General features: G+C 37.6%; 1 protein-coding gene across 8 annotated transcripts in view; it reads left to right on the top strand.

Annotated features, from left to right (window-relative positions):
* The window catches only part of WIZ (WIZ zinc finger), a 68,561-nt gene that overhangs the window by 28,909 nt on the left and 18,915 nt on the right, over positions 1–20,737 (top strand). For 7 of the 8 annotated variants that reach the window (XM_087709760.1, XM_087709763.1, XM_087709767.1 and 4 more), the window contains 3 exons: positions 6,175–6,232; positions 7,595–10,119; positions 10,328–10,693. In XM_087709760.1, the coding sequence (XP_087565886.1) occupies positions 6,175–6,232; positions 7,595–10,119; positions 10,328–10,693 (2,949 nt within the window). The remainder of the gene's footprint in view (positions 1–6,174; positions 6,233–7,594; positions 10,120–10,327; positions 10,694–20,737) is intronic. The other variant, XM_087709761.1, reaches the window with a different exon arrangement.

The raw sequence follows: 20,737 nt of genomic DNA, 5'->3' as shown, positions 1-20,737 counted from the left end.
TTTTGAGTTTCACCTGTAGATACATACCACTAAAATTTTGCATCCAAAAGGATTTTTAAAAATGTTTCTATTTAATTTACAAATGCTTACATTTTTCATTAATCATGAAAAGTATGAGTATCACCCTGAGTATCACTCAATCTTTACAGCACTAGCTTTTTGGCCACAGCATATAATTGTAAAGAAGATAATTTACTATTCTCATATCTGATTTAATACACTTGTAACATCCTCCAAGGAATGTATTTTTCAGCCTTCCCTGGGGCCCAATATTATAAAATTTCTCTGAGTGTTCTGGACAAACTTTCACATAACATCTGGAGCAGCTGATAATGGTTCTATTATCTTTCTGATATTGGCTTTCCATTTAGGTAATGAAATGCTGTTTAGAATTTTGATCAGCATTGATCTGCAACTGAAGAATATTCCACTCTTCAGAACTATACAGACGGGATGGATAAATGCCCAGTTCTGCCTCTCTAATTTATTTTACCAGCAGTTGGCTCCTGACAAGATAAAATCTGTTGATTTAAGAACACATGTTGTACTTGGACACCATCTTGCTTGTAGTTTGTCAGTACTTTGTCACAAAACCAAGATTTGATACATCCTACATGACTGAATGGTTAAAACAACAACAATTTTTACTAAATTTGTAAAATTACTTTGAACAAGTAACCATATTTTGATAGCTAACCCAAAATCTAATGGTACAGAAATTGTGGCTCCTAATGCCAAAATCTATAAAAGAAACAGACTACTTCAAAATATAGCAATAGCACTTAGCAATAGCACATAGACTTATATATTGCTCCACAATACTTTACAACACTCTCTGATAGTTTACAAATGTCAGTATATTATCCCCAACAATCTGGGTTCTCATTTTACAGGTCTCGGGAGGATGGAAGGCTGAATCAACCTTGAGCCATCAGGATCAAACTCCTATCTGTGGCTACAGTCAGCCTATAATATGGCATTCTCACCGGCTCAGGGTTGACTCAGCCTTCTATCCTTCCGAGGTGGGTAAAATGAGGACCCAGATTGTTGGGGGCAATATGCTGACTCTCTGTAAACCGCTTAGAGAGGCCTGAAAGGCCTATGAAGCGGTATATAAGTCTACTGCTATTGCTATTGCTATATTCTAATCACTGCCCTACCACACAACTATAATGTATATATTACATTATAGTTGATTGATATATTGTGTCATCAAATCATGGTACTGGAAACAGATTTTCCCTTGGTGATCTGTCCCTTTTCTGGAATTTTCAGGTGTTCCAATAGTACACTCATCACTATTATAACTGAGTCTATTCACCTTCCCACTGGGTTTTTTCTCTTTATTGCCACCTTTCTCAGCCTAGAGCACTAGAAAACTGTATCTTTACATAATGTGTGTCTGAATTTCAGTATGATCATTTATGTTTGAGTGAGAACTCTGGATTGATTTGTTCACTTGTTATGGCTGCCCATAATATTATCAGAACTCTTCTCCAACTCCAAAGTTCAAAAGTGGCAATAATAGTAATAGCACTTAGACTTATATACCGCTTCATAGTGCTTTTATCAGCAGTTTACAGAGTCAGCATATTGCCCCCAATAATCTGGGCCTTCATTTTACTGACCTCGGAAGGATGGAAAGCTGAATCAACGTCCTGCTTTCAATTTTTGCTTCCATCAAATGTTATAGAGAATGCCATGATTCTATCTTTGTAGGTATGGATACAACCACTATTTCAATATTTTTTAAGACCTTCATATAATGTATTTCAAGTGCTAGTCTGTGCCATATTTGTTGCTTGCTTGTCCCTTAACCGTTGATGGTTGAGCCTAAAAAGCAGACGTTATCCACCACTTTGATAACTTCATCATCAGTCCTAAGGCTGGTTATTCTACCTGTTGTCCTTAGTTCTTCTTTAAATTCAATCTTAGTCCCATTTTTTTCAGCGTGTTTCTTGATTTTAGTTATTAAGTCCTTTGTATTTTTAACTATCAGTGATTAATAACCAACTATCATCATTGCAAAGTTTATTGATGCTTCTTCCTCCATTTGTCACACTCATCTTCTTTCTATTCTCTTAATTCAGCATGTAGGTTGAATAAATAAGGAGAGAGCATGCAGCCTTGTCACACTCCTTTGCCAACCTGGAGCCTGCCTGTTTCATAAAGTTCTGTCTATACGGTAGTTTCCTGACCAGTAGTGGGTTTCAAATTTTTTTAGAACCTCTTCTGTAGGTGTGGCCTGCTTTGTGGGAATGGCTTGCCAGCCATGTGACCAGGTGGGAATGGCTTGCTGGCCATATGACCGAGTGGGAGTGGCTTGCCAGCCATGTGACTGGAAGGGCGTGGCCAACTTGTAAAATGTGGTGAAACTCACTTAACAACGCTCTTGCTTAGCAACCAAAATGTTGGCTCAGAAACTCTGGCATTTGAAGCATGCAAGTCTTAAAGCTGTCAAAGCTGTCAACCCTTGCACCCCTAACCCTTTAGAAAAAAAAACCCCAGGGGTGTTCAAACTTGACAGCTTTAAGGCTTGTGGACTTCAACTCCCAGAATTCCTCCTCTTGCTCTTCATCTTGATGATGTGCAGACGGGCAGGGGGAGGGAGCTGAAACCGGTTCTAAACAGCACTGTAGATTTGTGGAACCTCTTCTATAGAAGAGGTTAGAACTGGCAGGAACCCAACCCTATTCCTGACGTATGTAAATTTTTCATGAGGACAATGGGATTCCCATTTTTATGAGCATTTTCTACAACTTGATGTGTTCAACATAGCCAAAGGCATTCCTATAATCAATGAAACACAAGCTAAATTATTTCTAGTATTTTGGGCTATCTCAATTATCCATTGTGCATCAACATAAATGTCTGATGTTTCTTGGCCTTTTCTAAAGCCAGCTTGAACATCTGGCATCTCTTTTTCCATATAGTGCTCTAATCTGTATTGGATGATCCTAAGCATTATTTGTGCTAGCATGTGAAATTAAGGATACTGTACAATACTTTGCACACTCTGTTAAGCCTCCTTTTTTGGTATTAGTACATAGATTGACCTCTTCCAATCTGTTGGCCACTATGTCATTCCCCAAATATGCTGGCATAGCTTCGTTAGAGCTTTTACTGATTCTTCTTCTGTTACTTACCAAAGGTCTGTGGGTATTCTGTCACTTCCTGTAGCCTTCAGACTTGGTAGTCAAAAGCATGCTGATCTGACTTCATCTTCTACTTCTAGAGATTCTTATAAGTGAGGAATATTTTCTAAGGGATCTTGGTTGTTGACATCTTACTGTACAGTATTTCAGTACACTCCTATCTTTGTTTAATCTCCTTTGAATCTGTTGCTATCTGTCCATTGGTATTTTTAGCATACCAATTTGAGGTTGGAACTACTTCTGAATTCAGAGATCTTTTGAAAGACATTCCTTGTTTTTCCATTTTCAGTGTCTTTACACATGTGTTGAAATCCTGCTTCTTGTCTCTACTAACAAGTCTCTGTGATTTTTTTGTTAAATTTATTTCTGAGATTTTGGTCTTTCTTGGCTTTGGCTTCTCTTCTTGGCAATTTCCATGGTTGTTTTGACTCCTTTTTTACTTTCTTCTGTTTCTTCATTTCTGGCAGTCTCTTTTCACATTAATCCTTAAAGAAGTCGTTCTTTAAATTCTTTCCACTGTTCCTCTCATTTTCTATCAATTAGGTTCAGAACTTCAAAACAATTCCTAATTCATCCTTGAAAATGATGGGTGTATTTCAAGATCATCTCGTACAAATTAACTAGTTTTCTTTTTCTTTAGTTTAACTTCGAATTTACATATGAGCAGTTTGGGATCTGTTCCACAGTCAGCACCTGGCCATGTCTTTATTGCTCTAATTGAGTTACTTCATTTAGCAACAACATAAATCAATTTGATTTCCACATATTTTATCTGGTAATGTTAATGTATTGAGATATTTTTTTGGTTGTTTGAATTAGCTATGAAGAATTCATTGGAGTGGCAGAAATTTATAAGCTGGTCTCCTGCTTCATTTTAGCATCATACAATCCAATTATGTTTTCCTCTTTCGTATTGGCAACTTTGGCATTCCAGTCTCCAATCACAAGAAACTCGTTTTACTTGCATCTTCTGTTGGTTCCAAATTGAACGTGATCATAAAATACAGCAACTTCCTCTTCTTCTGCATTGGCAGCTGGAACATAAATTTGAATGATCGCCATATTAAAGGGTTATACACAACAGCTCATTAATATTATTTGGCTATTGATTGCACTGTAGTGATGTACTGTTCTTACTATATTCGTCGTAACTATAAAAGCAGTGCCGTTCCTTCTTTGTTTTTCATGTCCTGAATACTAAACAGTCTGATCTGATTAAAGATATACAATTTCAATCCATTTCCATTCTCTAATGTCTAAAATGTCAATTTGTAGTCATTTCACTTAATCTTTCATTCTGTTGAACTTCCCCATGTTCTTGCTTCTTGCATTCCATGTTCCTTCTGTAATTCTGTCTTTATAGCTTTGGATCTTCTTTTCCTGTAGGGCAATATAACAATTAGACATCCTACAGGCTTTAATTCTAGCCATGTCAAAACACCATTAGTACTCTGAAAGATTCTGAGCTCTCCAATAACATATGGAATGCCATCTGACCTGAGGGGCCTATCACCCAGCATTGTACTCTCAATCATTTTCTGTTTTCTATTCCATGTGGTTTTCTTGGTAAAAATGCAGGAGTGATTTGCCATTGCTTTGTCTTGTGCAATATGAATTGTTGCCTTACCATTGTCACTAAAGCGATTATTCACTTCCTTTATCCTACACAGGTAGACCTCACTTACTGACTGCTTCATACACGTTGCAGTTACAGTTGTAATGAAAAACTAACTTTGCAGCCAATCCTCCCATTTACAACCTTCACAGATCTGCAAAGGAAAGAAAAGCTATAATAAGATTGTCAGCATAGTCATGGTTTCACTTAACAACTGCTTCACTTAACAACTGAATTTCCAGTTCCATTTGTGAGTTCTCATTGAGGACTACCTGTATATCATCTGCTTCCAATATCATTGCTGCCGAATATAGATGTCTTCTCGCTTTAACTGTGCAGGTGGAAGGACTTTCATTCCTTTGGTAGTGCCTGCTGGGAATGTATACTTTTGGCATACAGTCCTTGATGTTCTTTGCTTATCCCTCCCAGAAATACCCCCAACCACAATCAGGAAGAACCACAGGACTTTAGGAGGGGACATAATAATACTCTTTTTAAAATGTAAAATGCCTTAGTTGTAGGTTGCTTCTCTTGATTAGTTTCCATTCATTGCTTCTTGTCTTATCTTCTGGTGTTTTGAAAAATAGGTTCACCCCCTATTTTTTGTGGCACCCCTCAAATACTGGAACACTGCTATCATGTCACCCCTCATCCTTATTTTAATTAAATTGCCCAACTCCTGCAACCGTTCTTCATATGCTTTAGCCTCCAGTTCCTTAATTATCTTTGTGGCTTTTCTCTGCACTGTTTGTAGAGTTTCAACATCTTTTTTATATTGTAGTGACTAAAACTGGATACAATATTCTAAGTGCTATCTTACCAAGGCATTATAAAGTGGTAGTAACACTTCATGTGTTCTTAATTTTATTTCTCTGTTAATACCGCCTAGGACTGTGTTGGCTTTTTTGGCAGTTGCAGCACATACATTATTTTAAGTACATTGTTCTTTATGTTTAAAATAGAAACTTCAATCCAATTCAGAGAAAGAAAGATTTTAATATTATCAAATGCACAATACCTCTTTTCTTGAGTGCGGTTTAGAAAATGCAAAATATATGGTCTCACTCCTAATGGTGAAATTATTCAAGCAAAACCAAGCAGGACTAAAAAAAAATGACTTGTATAAGAAGAATGCGTGGACATGCTTAATTTCAAATCTGTTGTTATTTATTTTAAACTGCTTTACTGCAAAAATGATTATATCAAATTGTTTGTGTTCAAGATTAAATAGCGTGGGTTAGAAATCCCATGCTAATCCAAAATCACCCCCATGAAGGCACACAAGCTGGGTGAGTTTATCTGCTGGGAAGGCTGTATTGCTTTGAAATTACATGATTGTAAATTATACAAAACCCTCAATATTCTGTGCTGCCAGCTTGTAATGTTACTTTTTCTCTCTTGCAGATGAGGTCAGCCTTTCTCACGGTATCATATCTATCACAACTCAGAAGAAAGAAGCCTGGTAAGTGTTCATATTTATGAGAAAGAGTTAGCATTTTAACATTCTGTGGATCAGTTTAGTTTTCACTTGCATTGGAACATTAAGCTTAATTTAATGACATGCAAAATAAGGTGTGTAACCTCACCCATAGAACTCTTTTGGGAATTCCATAGCTTTTCTTTGAATTGAGGCATAATCAAGCCAGATACATGTGCAATCAGTGGATAACATGCAACATGTCTACTACCTGAGGATTGATCCTAAGTACATTTATTTGAGAATTGTGAAAAATTATGGAAGACTGCCAGAAAAAAATGAATATAGTTAGAGTTGGTGTAATATCATCCTTTAGTTAAGCCTTTTAAGTAATATGTTGCTTCATATTTTAATAGTTCTTGCTGCTATATTAATAATGTAGTAGGAGTATGGCTATGAAACTAAACAAGAGTTTCAGTCTCCTCCATTATTAACATTGGCAAATAGCAACTACTCTGGCTGAGACTGCTGGGGCTATTTTGGCAAATAGCAATAGCACTTAGACTTATATACCACTTCACTATGCTTTACAGCCCTCTCTAAGTGATTTATAGAATCAGCATATTCCCCCCCCCCAACAGTCTGGGTCCTCATTTTACTGACTTTGAAAGGATGGAAAGCTGAGTCAACCTTGAGCCTGGTGAGATTCGAACTACCAAATTGCAGGCAGCAGAAGTAGCCTGCAGTACTGCATTCTAACCACTGCGCCACCACAGCTGAAATTCAAAGGCCATAATTTCTGCATCCCTTTTCTATATGCTCAGCAAATAATATGTACACATACTCTCTCATGTGGGCATATGTGCTATATATATTGTATATTAACATGATAACATGATGTATACTTTTGTGCAAGTTTGTCTTTTTTTCTAGAAAACAAATAATATGTTTGCAGCTTGTGTTGAAAGAATTGGCCATCCAAAAGAGAACAAGGAATGTTAAAACAAATGGATGCAATCGTGAAAATTTACAGAAGAAAAAACTTTTCAATATTGAATGAGGAAGCAGTTGCCAAAAGGGTCAGAGAATATGAAAACCAATGTTCATGCATGTTAAATACGCACAGGAGTCCCCTATTAACTTTTTTGTGTTTTTGAAAGTTGCCATGTGAGTTGCCTTGGTTCAATAATTGCTGTCTTATGATGTACTATTTCACCCAATGGAAGGTTGCAAACAGGCACAAGAGGTTTCAGAGTATAAAGATATTTCCTTGAGGATTGTTATTATTTCTTTTTAAACTGGCATTGGATTTATAGCAATTATGCTTTAATAGTTATATAGACTAATAATAAAAAAAATGTCTCAATTTATAGTTTTTATCTGACATGCCTTGATTGTTCTTTTCAGCAACAAGACACAAGACTGCTTAAAATTCAGGAAAGGCTGTTGCAAAGCAGATCCTAACAGGTCCGTGGATCAAAGAAGCACGAATGTCTTGTGGGATTGCTCTACGCTGGAGACAATGGGTAGTGTCTCCAGGGAAGAAAGCACTTTAGAAAAACTTTCTGGTTTGAAGGATTCAATGAACTCTAAGGAAGCTGAATGGCGAAATCCTTGTAACCCAGAGGAATTCACTTCTGCAATGGAATCCAAACTCATAACAATGCTGCAGGTGAATACTAAGGATTTAGGAAGGGAGACCGAGCACTTACACTCTCAAGCTTCACCACCACTTGTTGGAGTACAGACTGTTAGTGAAGATGAAAGATACCATAGCAGTGAACCAAAGCATGTAGATACCTTCAACAAAGAACACTTGAGCAAAAGTCAAGCCTTGGAGAAAGAAGACTTTCACAGATTTGATTGGATTTCTGGGCACAGAGAAGGGCATGGGCTACTCCCCAAAAAGAAGAGTAAATCACCAGATGTAGCAACAAACCTGTCTGTTAAGAGACAATCTGCGCGAGAAGCTTCTTTGTTGGCTTTGCCAGTATTTAGAAAAATGCTAAATCCCCACTTAAATAAAGCAAACAGTGTAGAGTGTGTGTTCTCTCCCTGGAAGGGACAGGCAGTGGATTCTGATATAGATGAAATAAGTTCTGCTAATCCAACTGATTGGGTATTAGAGAAATCAGGACTTCAGACAGCTATGGATCTTGTTGTCCATAAACATGGTTGGACTGTTACTGACAAAGACACTATGGAACATGTTCCCCTGAGGTCTGTGGAATCTCCTTCCTGTAGCACTTTTGATGAAACAAGACCTTATATGTGCAATGTCCTTTTGGAGGAGCAAGAAAAAGACGATGTTGGCCAAGAAGGGGATCCAACAGTTTACACATGCATTGAGTGTAGCATCTATTTTAAGATGAAAGAACATTTGATGGATCATATGCTTCAGCATAACAGAGGATTGGATCAGGACAAAGAAGATACTAGAGATCTGGATCAGTTGACCTGTAGTGAGTGTGGATGGGTTTTTGGGGACATTGAGTCTCTAGACCGGCACAGGAGGCTTCATCAGCAATCAAGAGAAAAGATCATTGAAGAAATCCAGAAGCTTAATGAATTATCAGATGAAGGGAGAGATGCCAAGCTACAATGCCCAAAATGTGTGTTTGGAACCAATTCTTCTAAAGTGTTTGTTCGGCATGCAAAAATGCATGTTAGGGAAAGGAAAAATCAAGGTTTGAAGAATGTGTTTGGCAGTTCTGCTTGCAATGAACCACAGAATAGCTCTATACACAACATGCATAAACATTTAAGGCTAAATGAACATATATCTCAAGTTGCACAAGATGCACACAGTAGAAATAAAAAGCTTAGCATTTGCACGCTTTGCAGCTTCCCTGCACCAGATGAAAAGATTTTAAAAGAACACATGGAATATGCTCATTCCCACCTGCCATGGAACATAGAGACTTTGGAAGCAGACATGAACCAACCTGGGACTAGTAGGGATGACTATAACCCTAGCAAGTCAAGACGATTTTTGGAAAGTGATTATTTGAGCAAAACAGACAGACCCTTTCCACAGTACCACTGTGAAACTATGCCCCACTACAACTCTTTGTTTGAGTGCACAGCTGGTCACCCAAAATTTAACAAAACTAACAGCACTAGTATAAAGGACATCCCAATGCCAGGATTTCGGGCTAGGAAACGAGCTCCCTATAACTCCTCACAGAATGTCTTGGCAATGTCCACTCTTACCTCATCAAAAGCTCATTCTCCATATGCCTTGAACCAAATGAGAAATAAAAGCACAACTCTGCCCCTTGAGACTGAGAGAGAGAATATCCAAAGCCATTCAGGTGGGTTGGAGGAACAACCGTACAAATGGTTATCTATAAACAATATTAGGATGACTGAAGAAGAATTCCCTTTGACGACAGAAATAGAATTAGCACAGAAGAGATACTTTAAACCTTTTGTTATTCCTCAATCTGTCTTGGAACTCAAAAGGACTTTTGCAGGCACTTTGAAGGCAATGGATTGTACAACCCTATCAGCAGGACAGCAACAGCAATTACATCAAATGGTTCCTATTGTTCTTGTTGAGGAAATTAATATTTATCCCAAAAAAAGGAAGAAGCCGAAGATGAAGAATCTGAGAAAAAAGTTGTCACCTGGAAGACACTTTGGAATGGAGGAATCTCTTCCCTTAAGTGTATTTCTGTTAGATTCTTCTCTAGAAGGATCTCTTGAACTGGATGATCTTCTGGGTACAGATTCCACAATGCTGAAAAATGAGGAGAGAAAATGCCCGTACTGTCCTGACAGATTCCACAATGGGATTGGTCTAGCCAATCATGTGCGGGGCCACCTGAACAGGGTGGGTGTGAGTTACAATGTCCGTCACTTCATCTCTGCAGAAGAAGTGAAAGCTATTGAGCAAAGATTTTCCTTCCAAAAGAAGAAGAAAAAAGGTAGTATGTATTCAATTTGTATTTTTTTCTATGTTTCTATTTTTTTTAAAAAAAAATCCTTGAAGATGGGTATGTATGCTCTCCAATTTTCTTTCCTGAAAAGATTTTTACAATATCATTGTAATGGCTGGATATTATTACATTATGATTTAATAGAGGTTCTCTATTAAATTTTATTATATGACACTGATTATTATTTTGTTTTTCATAGTTGCAAACTTTGATCCAAGTACGTTCAGTTTAATGAGATGTGAATTCTGTGGAGCTGGCTTTGACACACGTGCAGGGTTATCCAGCCATGCCAGGGCCCACCTGCGTGATTTTGGCATCACTAACTGGGAACTTACCATTTCACCAATTAATATCTTGAAGGAGCTACTAGCCAATTCATCTGAACACCCCGTGTTGCAATATGTGATGGAAACAGACCCCTCATCTCCAAATCAAGAAAAAGAGATGCTTGGGTTCGGACCCTGCAAAACCACACTCCCCATATCTGATTACAACATTTCACAATCAACTTTTTCCCCTTTCCCTTCTTCCTGGGGAGATGAGACCATGCAGGCTTTCAGACATGGTAAGCACCTTTTAAACCGTATGTGTATCCAGGAAACTGTGCCAATATAATTTAAATATTCTGCCTTCTCTAGTTTCCTTGATAACAGCATGATATAAATGGTGGTGTTTGCTGAAAACATAATGATAAGTTGCAGTGGTTTTTACAGGTCCATTGAAGAGGGCCATAGAAACCTGACTTATAACTGGGGGCATCTGTTTTCACTAGTGTGACATGTGTTTGTATGTGTCCTTAGGAGGGAAAAAGGGGCAAGTGACAAAATGCAATACAACGCGGCACACAGAAGCACTGCAACAATGTGTAGCTTACTTTGTGACATCACAAAATACTAGTTTGTTATACAGGCTTCTGGCTAATTTCAGCTTTACTACTTTTCATTTACTCTATAGTATTTGATTAAGTATATTTGAGGTGTACTCAAATGTGAGTACACCCCCTCACATTTTGTACATATTTAAGTGTATCTTTACATGTGAAAACACTGAAGAAATGACACTACAGTATGACAGGCTATACAGTAGGTGGTTCAATCCTAATGTAAGCCTGCACTTTGCTTTAGAGTTAGAGTTTTGAAGGAAAAAAGAACAGCAATATATATTTAAAGTATGAGGTGCAAAGGGGGAAAATGTTAAAAAAGGAAGATGGAAGAAAAGGAGAAAATATAAAAATAGATCAGAACTTAAGGGGAAAATGTTTAAAAGAATATGGGTGCTTCTAGATTAAGTGCTGTAACATAGAGACATAAAGTTTGCCTGTCAACTTGCTGACTTTTTTATAACAGTAATGTGGGATTTTGTTTGCTTGTTTTTTTGATAAGCAAGCAATTGAAAAAATGGAAATAATATTATTATTTTTCCTGATTTTAATCTCCCTTATTCCATGGAAATGTTTTTAATAAAATACTTCAGAAGTATGAGACAATGGACAAAAATCTAAGAATTTAACACAGATCTAAACTATAATATGTGGGGACATGGTGGCTCAGTGACTAAGACACTGAGCTTGTCGATCAGAAAGGTCAGCAGTTCAGCGGTTCGAATCCCTAGAGTGAGCTTTTATTTGCCCCAGCTTCTGCCAACCCAGCAGTTCGAAAGCACGTAAAAATGCAAGTAGAAAAATAGGAACCGCCTTTGGTGGGAAAGGTAACAGTGTTCCATGCGCCTTTGGCGTTTAGTCATGCCGGCCAATGACCATTAAAACATCTTCGGACAGTGCTGGCTCTTCAACTTTGAAACGGAGATAAGCATCACCACCTAGAGTCGGGAATGACTAGCATATATGTGTGAGGGGAAACTTTACCTTTATAATATGCTGGTCTGAAACATGTTGCATTAGAATTTACCAGGAGATATCGTACTATCAGAGAGAGAAAATATTTTTTAAAGCAAAATAAATTAATGTAATAAATGATTGAGCCCAATATTAGAGCCCTAGTCGTCTAATGGTTGGACTATTGTGTGTGCTCTACATGGGGCTATCCTTGAAGAGAATTCAGAGATTCCAGCTGCTGCAGAGTATGGTAGTGCAGGCAGTTCTTACAGCCCAAATAATGGCCCATGTAACTACTGCCCCATTTGCTGCATTTGGTGCAAGTCTGCTTCCGGTACAATTCAAGGTATTGGCAATCACCTCTAAAGCCCTTCGTGGCATCGATCCAGGTTATGTGAGGGAAGTCACATCCCACTGGGATTGGCTCATCTCACCCATGTCGGCAGAGGAAGCATGCTGTCAGTTCCATCAGCCCGATTATTCCAGCTGGTGGGATCCAGGAGAAAGGTCTTCTCCGGAGTTGTACCTTCCCTCTGGAACAACTTGTCCTATGATGTGAGGTCAGCCCCAACCTCCCTGATCTTTCATATGGGTCTAAAGATCTGATTGTACCAGTAGGCTTGGAGCCTCAATGGGAGATCATCACAGTGGAGGTGGTAGATCAATTAACAACAGATCCCACCTTACCCTCATTGTGCCACACCCTCCCCATTTGTAAGTGGATCATAATGTTTGTGTGTGTGTGTGTGTGTGTGTGTGTGTGTGTAAATTACACTGTACATAGTATGCATTGTATTTCCTCTGAGGCCTCTGTTCAGGGATGTGCTTTCTCCTCTTGACTTTTGATCTAGAGGCTGAGTGATCCATTTTTCTTCCCCACTCAGCTTCAGAACACTAGGAATGAAGTTAATCTTGACAATAGAATTCATATATTTATACCAAGAATACTAACAAAATAAATATCACTTCAATTTCAAATGCTAAGATTTCTGTTTACTGCTGATTTGGGATGCTATGGGAAATGCATATAGGTACATGTTGCATGGTTCTGCTTTAGAAAAGTACAAATGTGATGAAGGCATCAATTTGTAACATGACCAATAACACATGCTCATTATATGGAAAATGACCAACCCAGGGTGTCTGTAATTAGCTTGAGATTATTGCTGGCAAAAAGCAATTTAAAGAGATGATGGTAAGACAGTTTCAGTCTGTGAAATGCTGAATCACATTCACGCTATAATCAGTAGGTAATCTCCATTTTTCAAAGCGTCAAAGCTAGAATTGTTTGAAAAAACAAGCATTGTTGACATAATGCAATCCTTATTAATTTTCTTCCTTATACTTAAGTAATCAGTTTTAACCTTTATAGTGTTTTTAAACCATGCTTTTATGGTATGTTATGGGATAAATACACAAGCAACATATGAAATATGGATGATAATGATGATGATGATGATGATGGTGGTGGTGGTGGTGGTGATGATGATGATGATGATGATGATAATGATTTCAGGAAAAGCCATGTTAGAATTATTTTTGCAGGAAAATAAAAGCATTAATTAAAGAAAACTTCCCTGATAAAATTAATATGGAGACATAAACATCTAATGTCAACTAGAGCCCTATACTGGGTGGAAAAAGAGATGCCAGATGTTCAATCTGGCTTTAGAAAAGGCTGAAGAGTAGGAGAAGTTATTGCTGATGCATGCTGGATAATGGAGAAAGCCAAAGAATACAAAAAAAAGAGGTCAGTGTATGCCTCATCAATTAGAGAAAAGCCTCTGATTGCGTTGATCATGTCAAATTGTGGAAAGTGCTGAGAAAAATTTGGAATCCCAGAACATCTCATTGTCCTCATGAGAAACTTATATACAGGTCAGGAAGCCATTGTATGGACAGAGCTTGATGGAAGAGACTGCCTTCAGATCAGCAAAAGAGTGCAACAAGGCTGCATGCTTTTCTCTTATTCATTCAACCTATATGCGAAATATATATTAAAGGAAGCTGGATTGGAAAAAGATGAGCATGGTTTTAAACTGGAGGAAGAGAAATCAATAACCTGCACTATATTGTTGACACTCTTCTGATAGCTAAAAACACAAAGAGTTGGCAATCCCTAGTACTAAAAGAGCTCAGTAAAAAAAGGACTAAAATTAAATAGGACAAAACTAATGTGAAGAAGTAGAACAACCAACCTTAGAATTTACAACAAAGATATAAAAGCGGACAATAGACAGAAGGCAAAAAGCAATTTAGGATGAACCATCAACGATAAAAGAACAAGCAGTCAAGAAATATGCCGCAGACTAGCACTTGGTAGAACAGCTATGAAGGTCTTGGAAAAGATACTCAAGTGCTGTGATGTGTCTATACCTACAATCAGAATTTTGCAGGCCATAGTATTCCTTGTGACACTCTGTAGAAGCTAAAAATAGACTTTAAAGAAGCAAGGTGGGGAAAGTATTAACGAAGTTTGACTTCTGGTGTTGGAAAAGACTCCTGAGAATGCCATGGACAGCCAAGAAAATAAACCTATGGATCATTGAAGAAATCAACCTGAAGTTCTCACAAATGGCCAAACGACCAGGCTCAAATTATGCTACTTCTGACATATTATGCAAATATCTATATCTCTGGAAAGGGAATGAACTTTCATCCTGACAGCTTAATAGGCTTGCAAAATGAGAGCATAAAAAACAGACATTCCAGCTGATGAGGTGGCAAATTGAACATAAGAGCTTTATTAGATTAAATCAAGGGACTACTAATACTTTATTCTGTTTCCCACAACAGGAAACTTATTGAGAGAACACTTATATTTGAATAATTGAAAGCACTAACCTTTCTATTTTTAAGCAATTAGTATTTGGAAAAATGCTTTCTTTAGTAGCAGAAGTAGCATATAAGTAATACAATTATTGGTTTTATACCCGGGAGAAGGTTAGGCATTCCACATCCAGAGTGTCACAAAGAGTTGCTCCATTTATTTACTATTGGAAAACATTTTTTAATATTTAGCCTAGAATTCTAATGTAAGTAAATATATCCGAATTCACATTTTCTGCACTTGAATAACTTTTGGACCTGCTATAATATATGAAAGAGTGTTGGAACTGATATAAGCATCTGATACCTGCTTATATCTAAGCTTTTAGCTGGCATTCTGTACACCAGAGTTCCCCAGCCTTTCCGGCTTTGTGGACCAGCGGGGTGGTGGGGTAGTGGAGGGGACACAAGGGATGGTTCTGTCCAAGCAGTTGGCAAGTACATGCACAAGCACTTGCCCGCCACTTCTGCAGTCCAGTTCCAAATGGCTCAGGGCCAGTAGTGGGCATAGCCCAGGGATTGGTGATCCCTGCTCTACATCAAATCCCACATTAGTGCAAGTTACGTGGAGCAATTTGAACAATGGTAAGCAATCTGTGGTTTTTTTTGGTGGTGGGGAGCACAACTTCATCAAAAATTAATTATACAGAAGCATTGATTTGTTGTTACTCTGCTTTTTCTCCTATTCTTTTTCAGAATGCCTCATTTAAAACATATCATGGCCATTTGTATGTTGTTCTATCCCCATATAAATAGGGAGGAAAATAATGGGATGATGAATGATGAGATGCTCTTATCTTAAGTTAGCATCAAAGTAGGTAACTTTTTTTTAAGCTAGTGGTGATATTTGAAATGTTGATAGCATGTTATCACCCCCCAAAATGATTACTGTGGAAGAGTTTACATGTTCACAATAGCTGCCATGGAAAACATGGCTACTCAAAATTATATCCATACATTACAAAATAAATTGTGCAAGTTTGCACTTTTGTAGCTCCTCATTTCTCCATAGAATAGTTTTCAATCCCATACCTATTTTTTGCTGGTCAAGCAGGCCTATTTCTAAACAAAGGCAAAGACTTGGACATGTAGGTAGCCTTTAGCTTATGATGACAATTGAACTCAAAATTTATGTTACTAAGCAAGATAGTTGTTAAGTGAATTTTGCCCTATTTTACAACCGTTCTTGCCACAGTTGTTAAGTGAATCACTGCAGATGTTAAGTTAGTAACATGATTGTTAATTGAGTCTAGCTTCCACATTGACTTTGTTCATCAGACGGTTGCAAAAGGGGATCACACAATGCCAGGACACTGCGATTATCATAAATAAATGCCAGAATTTTGATCAGGTGGCATGGGGATGCTGCTACAGTAAATGTGAAAAAAGTCATGTCACTTTTTTCAATGTCGTTGTAACTTTGAAAGGTCATTAAATGAACTGTTGTAAGTCAAGGACTACCTGTATAGTATTTGTATTTTCTAAGAAAGTCTAGGAATTCAAACATCAGCAAGCATTTTTAAAATACGTTTTCTGAGGCTAGCTTTTACTTCTCAATATATCATGCTCCATTAATACATTTTAAAAATAAACTAAAAAACTACCATTTCTAATATATCAGTAATTTAAATATAAACTATTCAGCATTTCTAATTAATCAAAAATTAAAAATAATTTTATTATTGTCTATTAAATAATTTTAGTTCTTTAATCTACATTTACATGGGAATAAATCTCATCTCATTAAATGAAATCTCATCTCATTAAATGTATTACAATGTTACATTGGTAAATGTAAGATTGTAATACAATAATATAATCTATTTTTCTTACATACAAAAGTCAATTGTATTGTGTCTTTTGTGAAGCAAGACCCAGTAAATTTCATACAACTTATTTTTTGATAAATGGGTATGGAACAGAAGTCTAGAGCTGCAATTTATATGAATATGTATTAAAATAGAGAATACCTGCTATTTTGAAAAAGTGAAGAAAGTGTTGAAGAGCTTACAACTTTAATAAATATGATCACATTATTGGAAGAAGGGAGACTGTGATTAGTGCATCTTAATAGAAAAAAAATATTACGACTCAATTAAAGTTATACCTCTCTACTTGTCAACCAGCAGAAAAATTAATCAGCATACATTTGGGGCCACATTACTATCCCGGTTATCTCAGTTGTGGTGTGCAGTTGATGGACTATTCCTCATTTACTATAGAGAAAAGTTTTCCCTCTCCCCAGCTAGCAGAAAACCATCCATTTACAGAATTGTGATGAGTAGTAATTTTGAGAGATACAGTACTTAGTAGTCTGATCAAGTTTAGACATTTGAGGAGGAGCTGACATCGCAAAGATACGATGTGCAATCTTGGAGCTCCAAGATCGCAGTCAATACTTTTGCTGCTGGACGGTCCTTTTGGACCTTGGTCCCGAAGAGATGCTGACAGGGAAGAGTACGTCCAGCTGATCTCAGGGACATCACAAAGTCCTGATTGATCCAGGAGAATCTCTTTTTGCCAGCGACAGAAGCGCAGTCATTAAAGCTGCTGAAGTTGGGACAGCTCCGGAATGGGAGGAAAACGGAAAGAGAAAGTGTGTCCATCTGGTGAGGAAATTTTATTATTATAAAAGAGACTACCCCCCCCCCAAAATAAAAGCTAAATTAAATTTGAAAATAGAAGAAAACAAGTGGCGAAATTAAGCTACATTAGACAGTGTGTTATCCGTTTTCTTTTATGGATGGAACTTTTGCAAATGTTTCCTATTCTTTAAATTGAACGGATTAGTTTTTCTTCTACTACTTTTTATATTCTTTTTTTTTATACCTATGGATTAAAATCTTTTTTCTTATTTTTATAATGCTGGATTGGATGGGGTTTTGTTTTTTTTGCTCCATTTAAGAATTTTGTTTTCTTTAATCCTGGAATATAAAGAAGATATAAAAGGAATACAGAGGGCTGTAATAACAGAGGAAAAGGAAGTAACACTGCCACTTGGAGGCTGAACACTTGGAAAGCTTGGAAATATTGTCTATTCTTTTTTCTCTTTGATCATTTGATTTTGTATTTCAAGGTTCCTCAGCTTGTTTACCAAGAGTGATAGTGAGAAGAGCATGGGTTGTTTATACAGGTGCTTTTCGAGAGCTTCATTGGCAGCTGGAGTGGAGTGAAAACAAAGCCTTGTCTTGAAAGATTATAAATGAACTTGCTTTAAATTTAATAAAAAGTTTTGAATGCCAGAGTGGCAGTGTTTACAAATTGGAAGAATGGCGCAACATGAAAAAGAAACCCAAACAAAAGATTATGTTGGAAATTAAAAAATTATTAGAAGTAACAGAGAAAATTGAGAAGAGATTAATAATAATACAATAGCAGAGTTGGAAGGGACCTTGGAGGTCTTCTAGTCCAACCCCCTGCCTAGGCAGGAAACCCTATACCATTTCAGACAGATGACTATCCAACATCTTCTTAAAGACTTGCAGTGTTGGGGCATTCACAACTTCTGGAGGCAAGCTGTTCCACTGATTAATTGTTCTGTCAGGAAATTTATCCTCAGTTCTAAGTTGCTTCTCTCCTTGATTAGTTTCCACCCATTGCTTCTTGTTCTGCCCTCAGGTGCCTTGGAGAATAGTTTGACTCCCTCTTCTTTGTGGCAACCCCTGATATATTGGAACACTGCTGTCATGTCTCCCCTAGTCCTTCTTTCTCTTAAACTAGACATACCCAGTTCCTGCAAGCATTCTTCATATGTTTTAGTCTCCAGTCCCCTAATCATCTTTGTTGCTCTTCTCTGCACTCTTTCCAGAGTCCCCACATCTTTTCTACATCATGGCGATCAGAACTGAATGCAGTATTCCAAGTGTGGCCTTACCAAGGCATTATAAAGTGGTATTAACACTTCATGTGATCTTGATTCTGTCCCTCTATTTATGCAGCCTCGAACTGTGTTGGCTTTTTCGGCAGCTGCTGCACACTGCTGGCTCATATTTAAATAGTTGTCCACTAGGACTCCAAGATCCCTCTGACAGTTACTACTATTGAGCAAGGTACCACCTATACTGTACCTGTGCATTTCGTTTTTTTTCTTAAATGTTGAACCTTACTCTTTTCATCATTGAATTTCATTTTATTAGATAGTGCCCAATGTTCAAGTTTGTCAAGATCCTCCTGTATCTTGAGCCTATCTTCTGGAGTGTTGGCTATTCCTGCCAGCTTGATGTCATTTGCAAATTTGATGAGTTCCCCATTTATTCCCTCATTCAAATCATTGTTGAAGATGTTGAAGAGTACTGGGCCTAAAACAGAGCCTTGGGGTACTCACTGCATACTTCCCTCCATGTAGATGCAGTTCCATTGAGGACTACACGTTGAGTGCAGTTGGTCAGCCAGTTACGAATCCATCTGGTGGTGATGCTGTCTAACCCACATCCTTCTACTTTATCTAGCAGTAGGTTATGGTCTATCTTATCAAATACTTACTGAAGTCCAAGTAAACTATATCGACGGCATTCCTCTGGTCCACTAATTTTGTCACATAATCAAAGATTGCAATAAGATTAGTCTGGCATGATCTGTTTTTGACAAACCCATGTTGACTTTTGGCTGGTACTTTGTTTGCTTCTAGGTGTTCGCTAATTCATTGCTTGATTATTTTTTCCAGAATCTTTCCTTGTATTGAGGTCAGGCTGATAGGTCTGTAGTTTCCTGGATCTATTTTTTTTCTTTTTTGAAGATGGGAACCACATCAGCTCTTTTCCAGTCCTCTGGTAGTTCCTCAGTGTTCCAGGATCTCTGAAAGATATAATTCAGTGGTTCTGAGCTCTCATCTGCCAGTTCCTTCAGAACTCTGGGGTGTAATCCATCTGGTCCTGGTGATTTGAACTTGTCTAGGGTAGACAGGTGCTCAATTACTGTTTTCTTCCCTATTTCAATTGGTGTTCCTAAACTGATTTTTGTGGTGCTGTTTTTGATAGGTTTGACTGTTTTATCCTTTTGTGTAAAGACAGATGCAGTTAAATAGTTCTGCTTTCTCCCTGTTGCTTGTCACCTTCTTGCCACTTTCTCCCAGCAATGGACCAATTGTTTCCTTAACTTTTTTTCTTGTTTTTAACATGTTTTTTTTTAATCAATTTTTACTTTTGTGGCAAGCCTTTCTTCATTGTGAGCCTTAGCTTTCCTCACCTCATCTTTACATGCTCGGGCTATTTGCTGATATTCTGCCTTAGTTATGTTCCCTTCTTTCCACTTTTTATACTTATCTTTTTTGTCTTTCAATTTATCAGAGAGTTCTTTATGCAGCCATGCTGGTTTCTTTAGGGAGCTGTTATTTTTCTTCTTCATTGATATTGTGCTAGACTGGGCTTTGTAATCTCATTTTTTCAAAATTTCCCAAGCTTCTTGACTTGTTTTCCCCTTAAGGATTCTCATCCATGGAATTTTTCCCAAGCTCTCTCTAAGTTTATTGAAATTAGCTCTCTTAAAGTCCAAGACTCTAGTTTGACTTTGTTCTACTACTTGTGTTTACATAATGTTGAATTCCAATATTGCATGGTCACTTGCCCCCAGGGTTCCTGTGGCTTCAACACCTATCATTTCCTCTCTGTTAGTGAGAATTAAGTCCAATATGGCTGATCCCCTTGATCCCATCTCTAATTTTTGGGAAACAAAGTTGTCTGCTAAGTTTGTTAGGAACCTGTTGGATCTTCCACTTGGTTCAGAGTTTGTTTCCCAGTTGATGTCAGGGTAGTTAAAATCTCCCATTACTATTATGGTGTGCTTCCTACTTACCTTAGTTAGCTGACTAGCAAAAAGTTCATCTACTTCCTCTGCTTGGTTGGGCGGCCTATAGTATAGACCTATGGCAATGTCATTCCCCCCCCCCCAACCTTTAATATTGACACAAATGCATTCAAGATAGTTCTCATCATTGTTGTGCTCTATTTC

This window comes from Thamnophis sirtalis, unplaced genomic scaffold (genome assembly GCF_051295495.1).
Source record: "Thamnophis sirtalis isolate CommonGarterSnake01/CBP01778 unplaced genomic scaffold, rThaSir2_p1.2 scaffold_3, whole genome shotgun sequence".
Classification (NCBI taxonomy): domain Eukaryota; kingdom Metazoa; phylum Chordata; class Lepidosauria; order Squamata; family Natricidae; genus Thamnophis; species Thamnophis sirtalis.
Note: the sequence above shows the minus strand (reverse complement) of the source record. Positions and strands in the feature narration are given on the sequence as shown.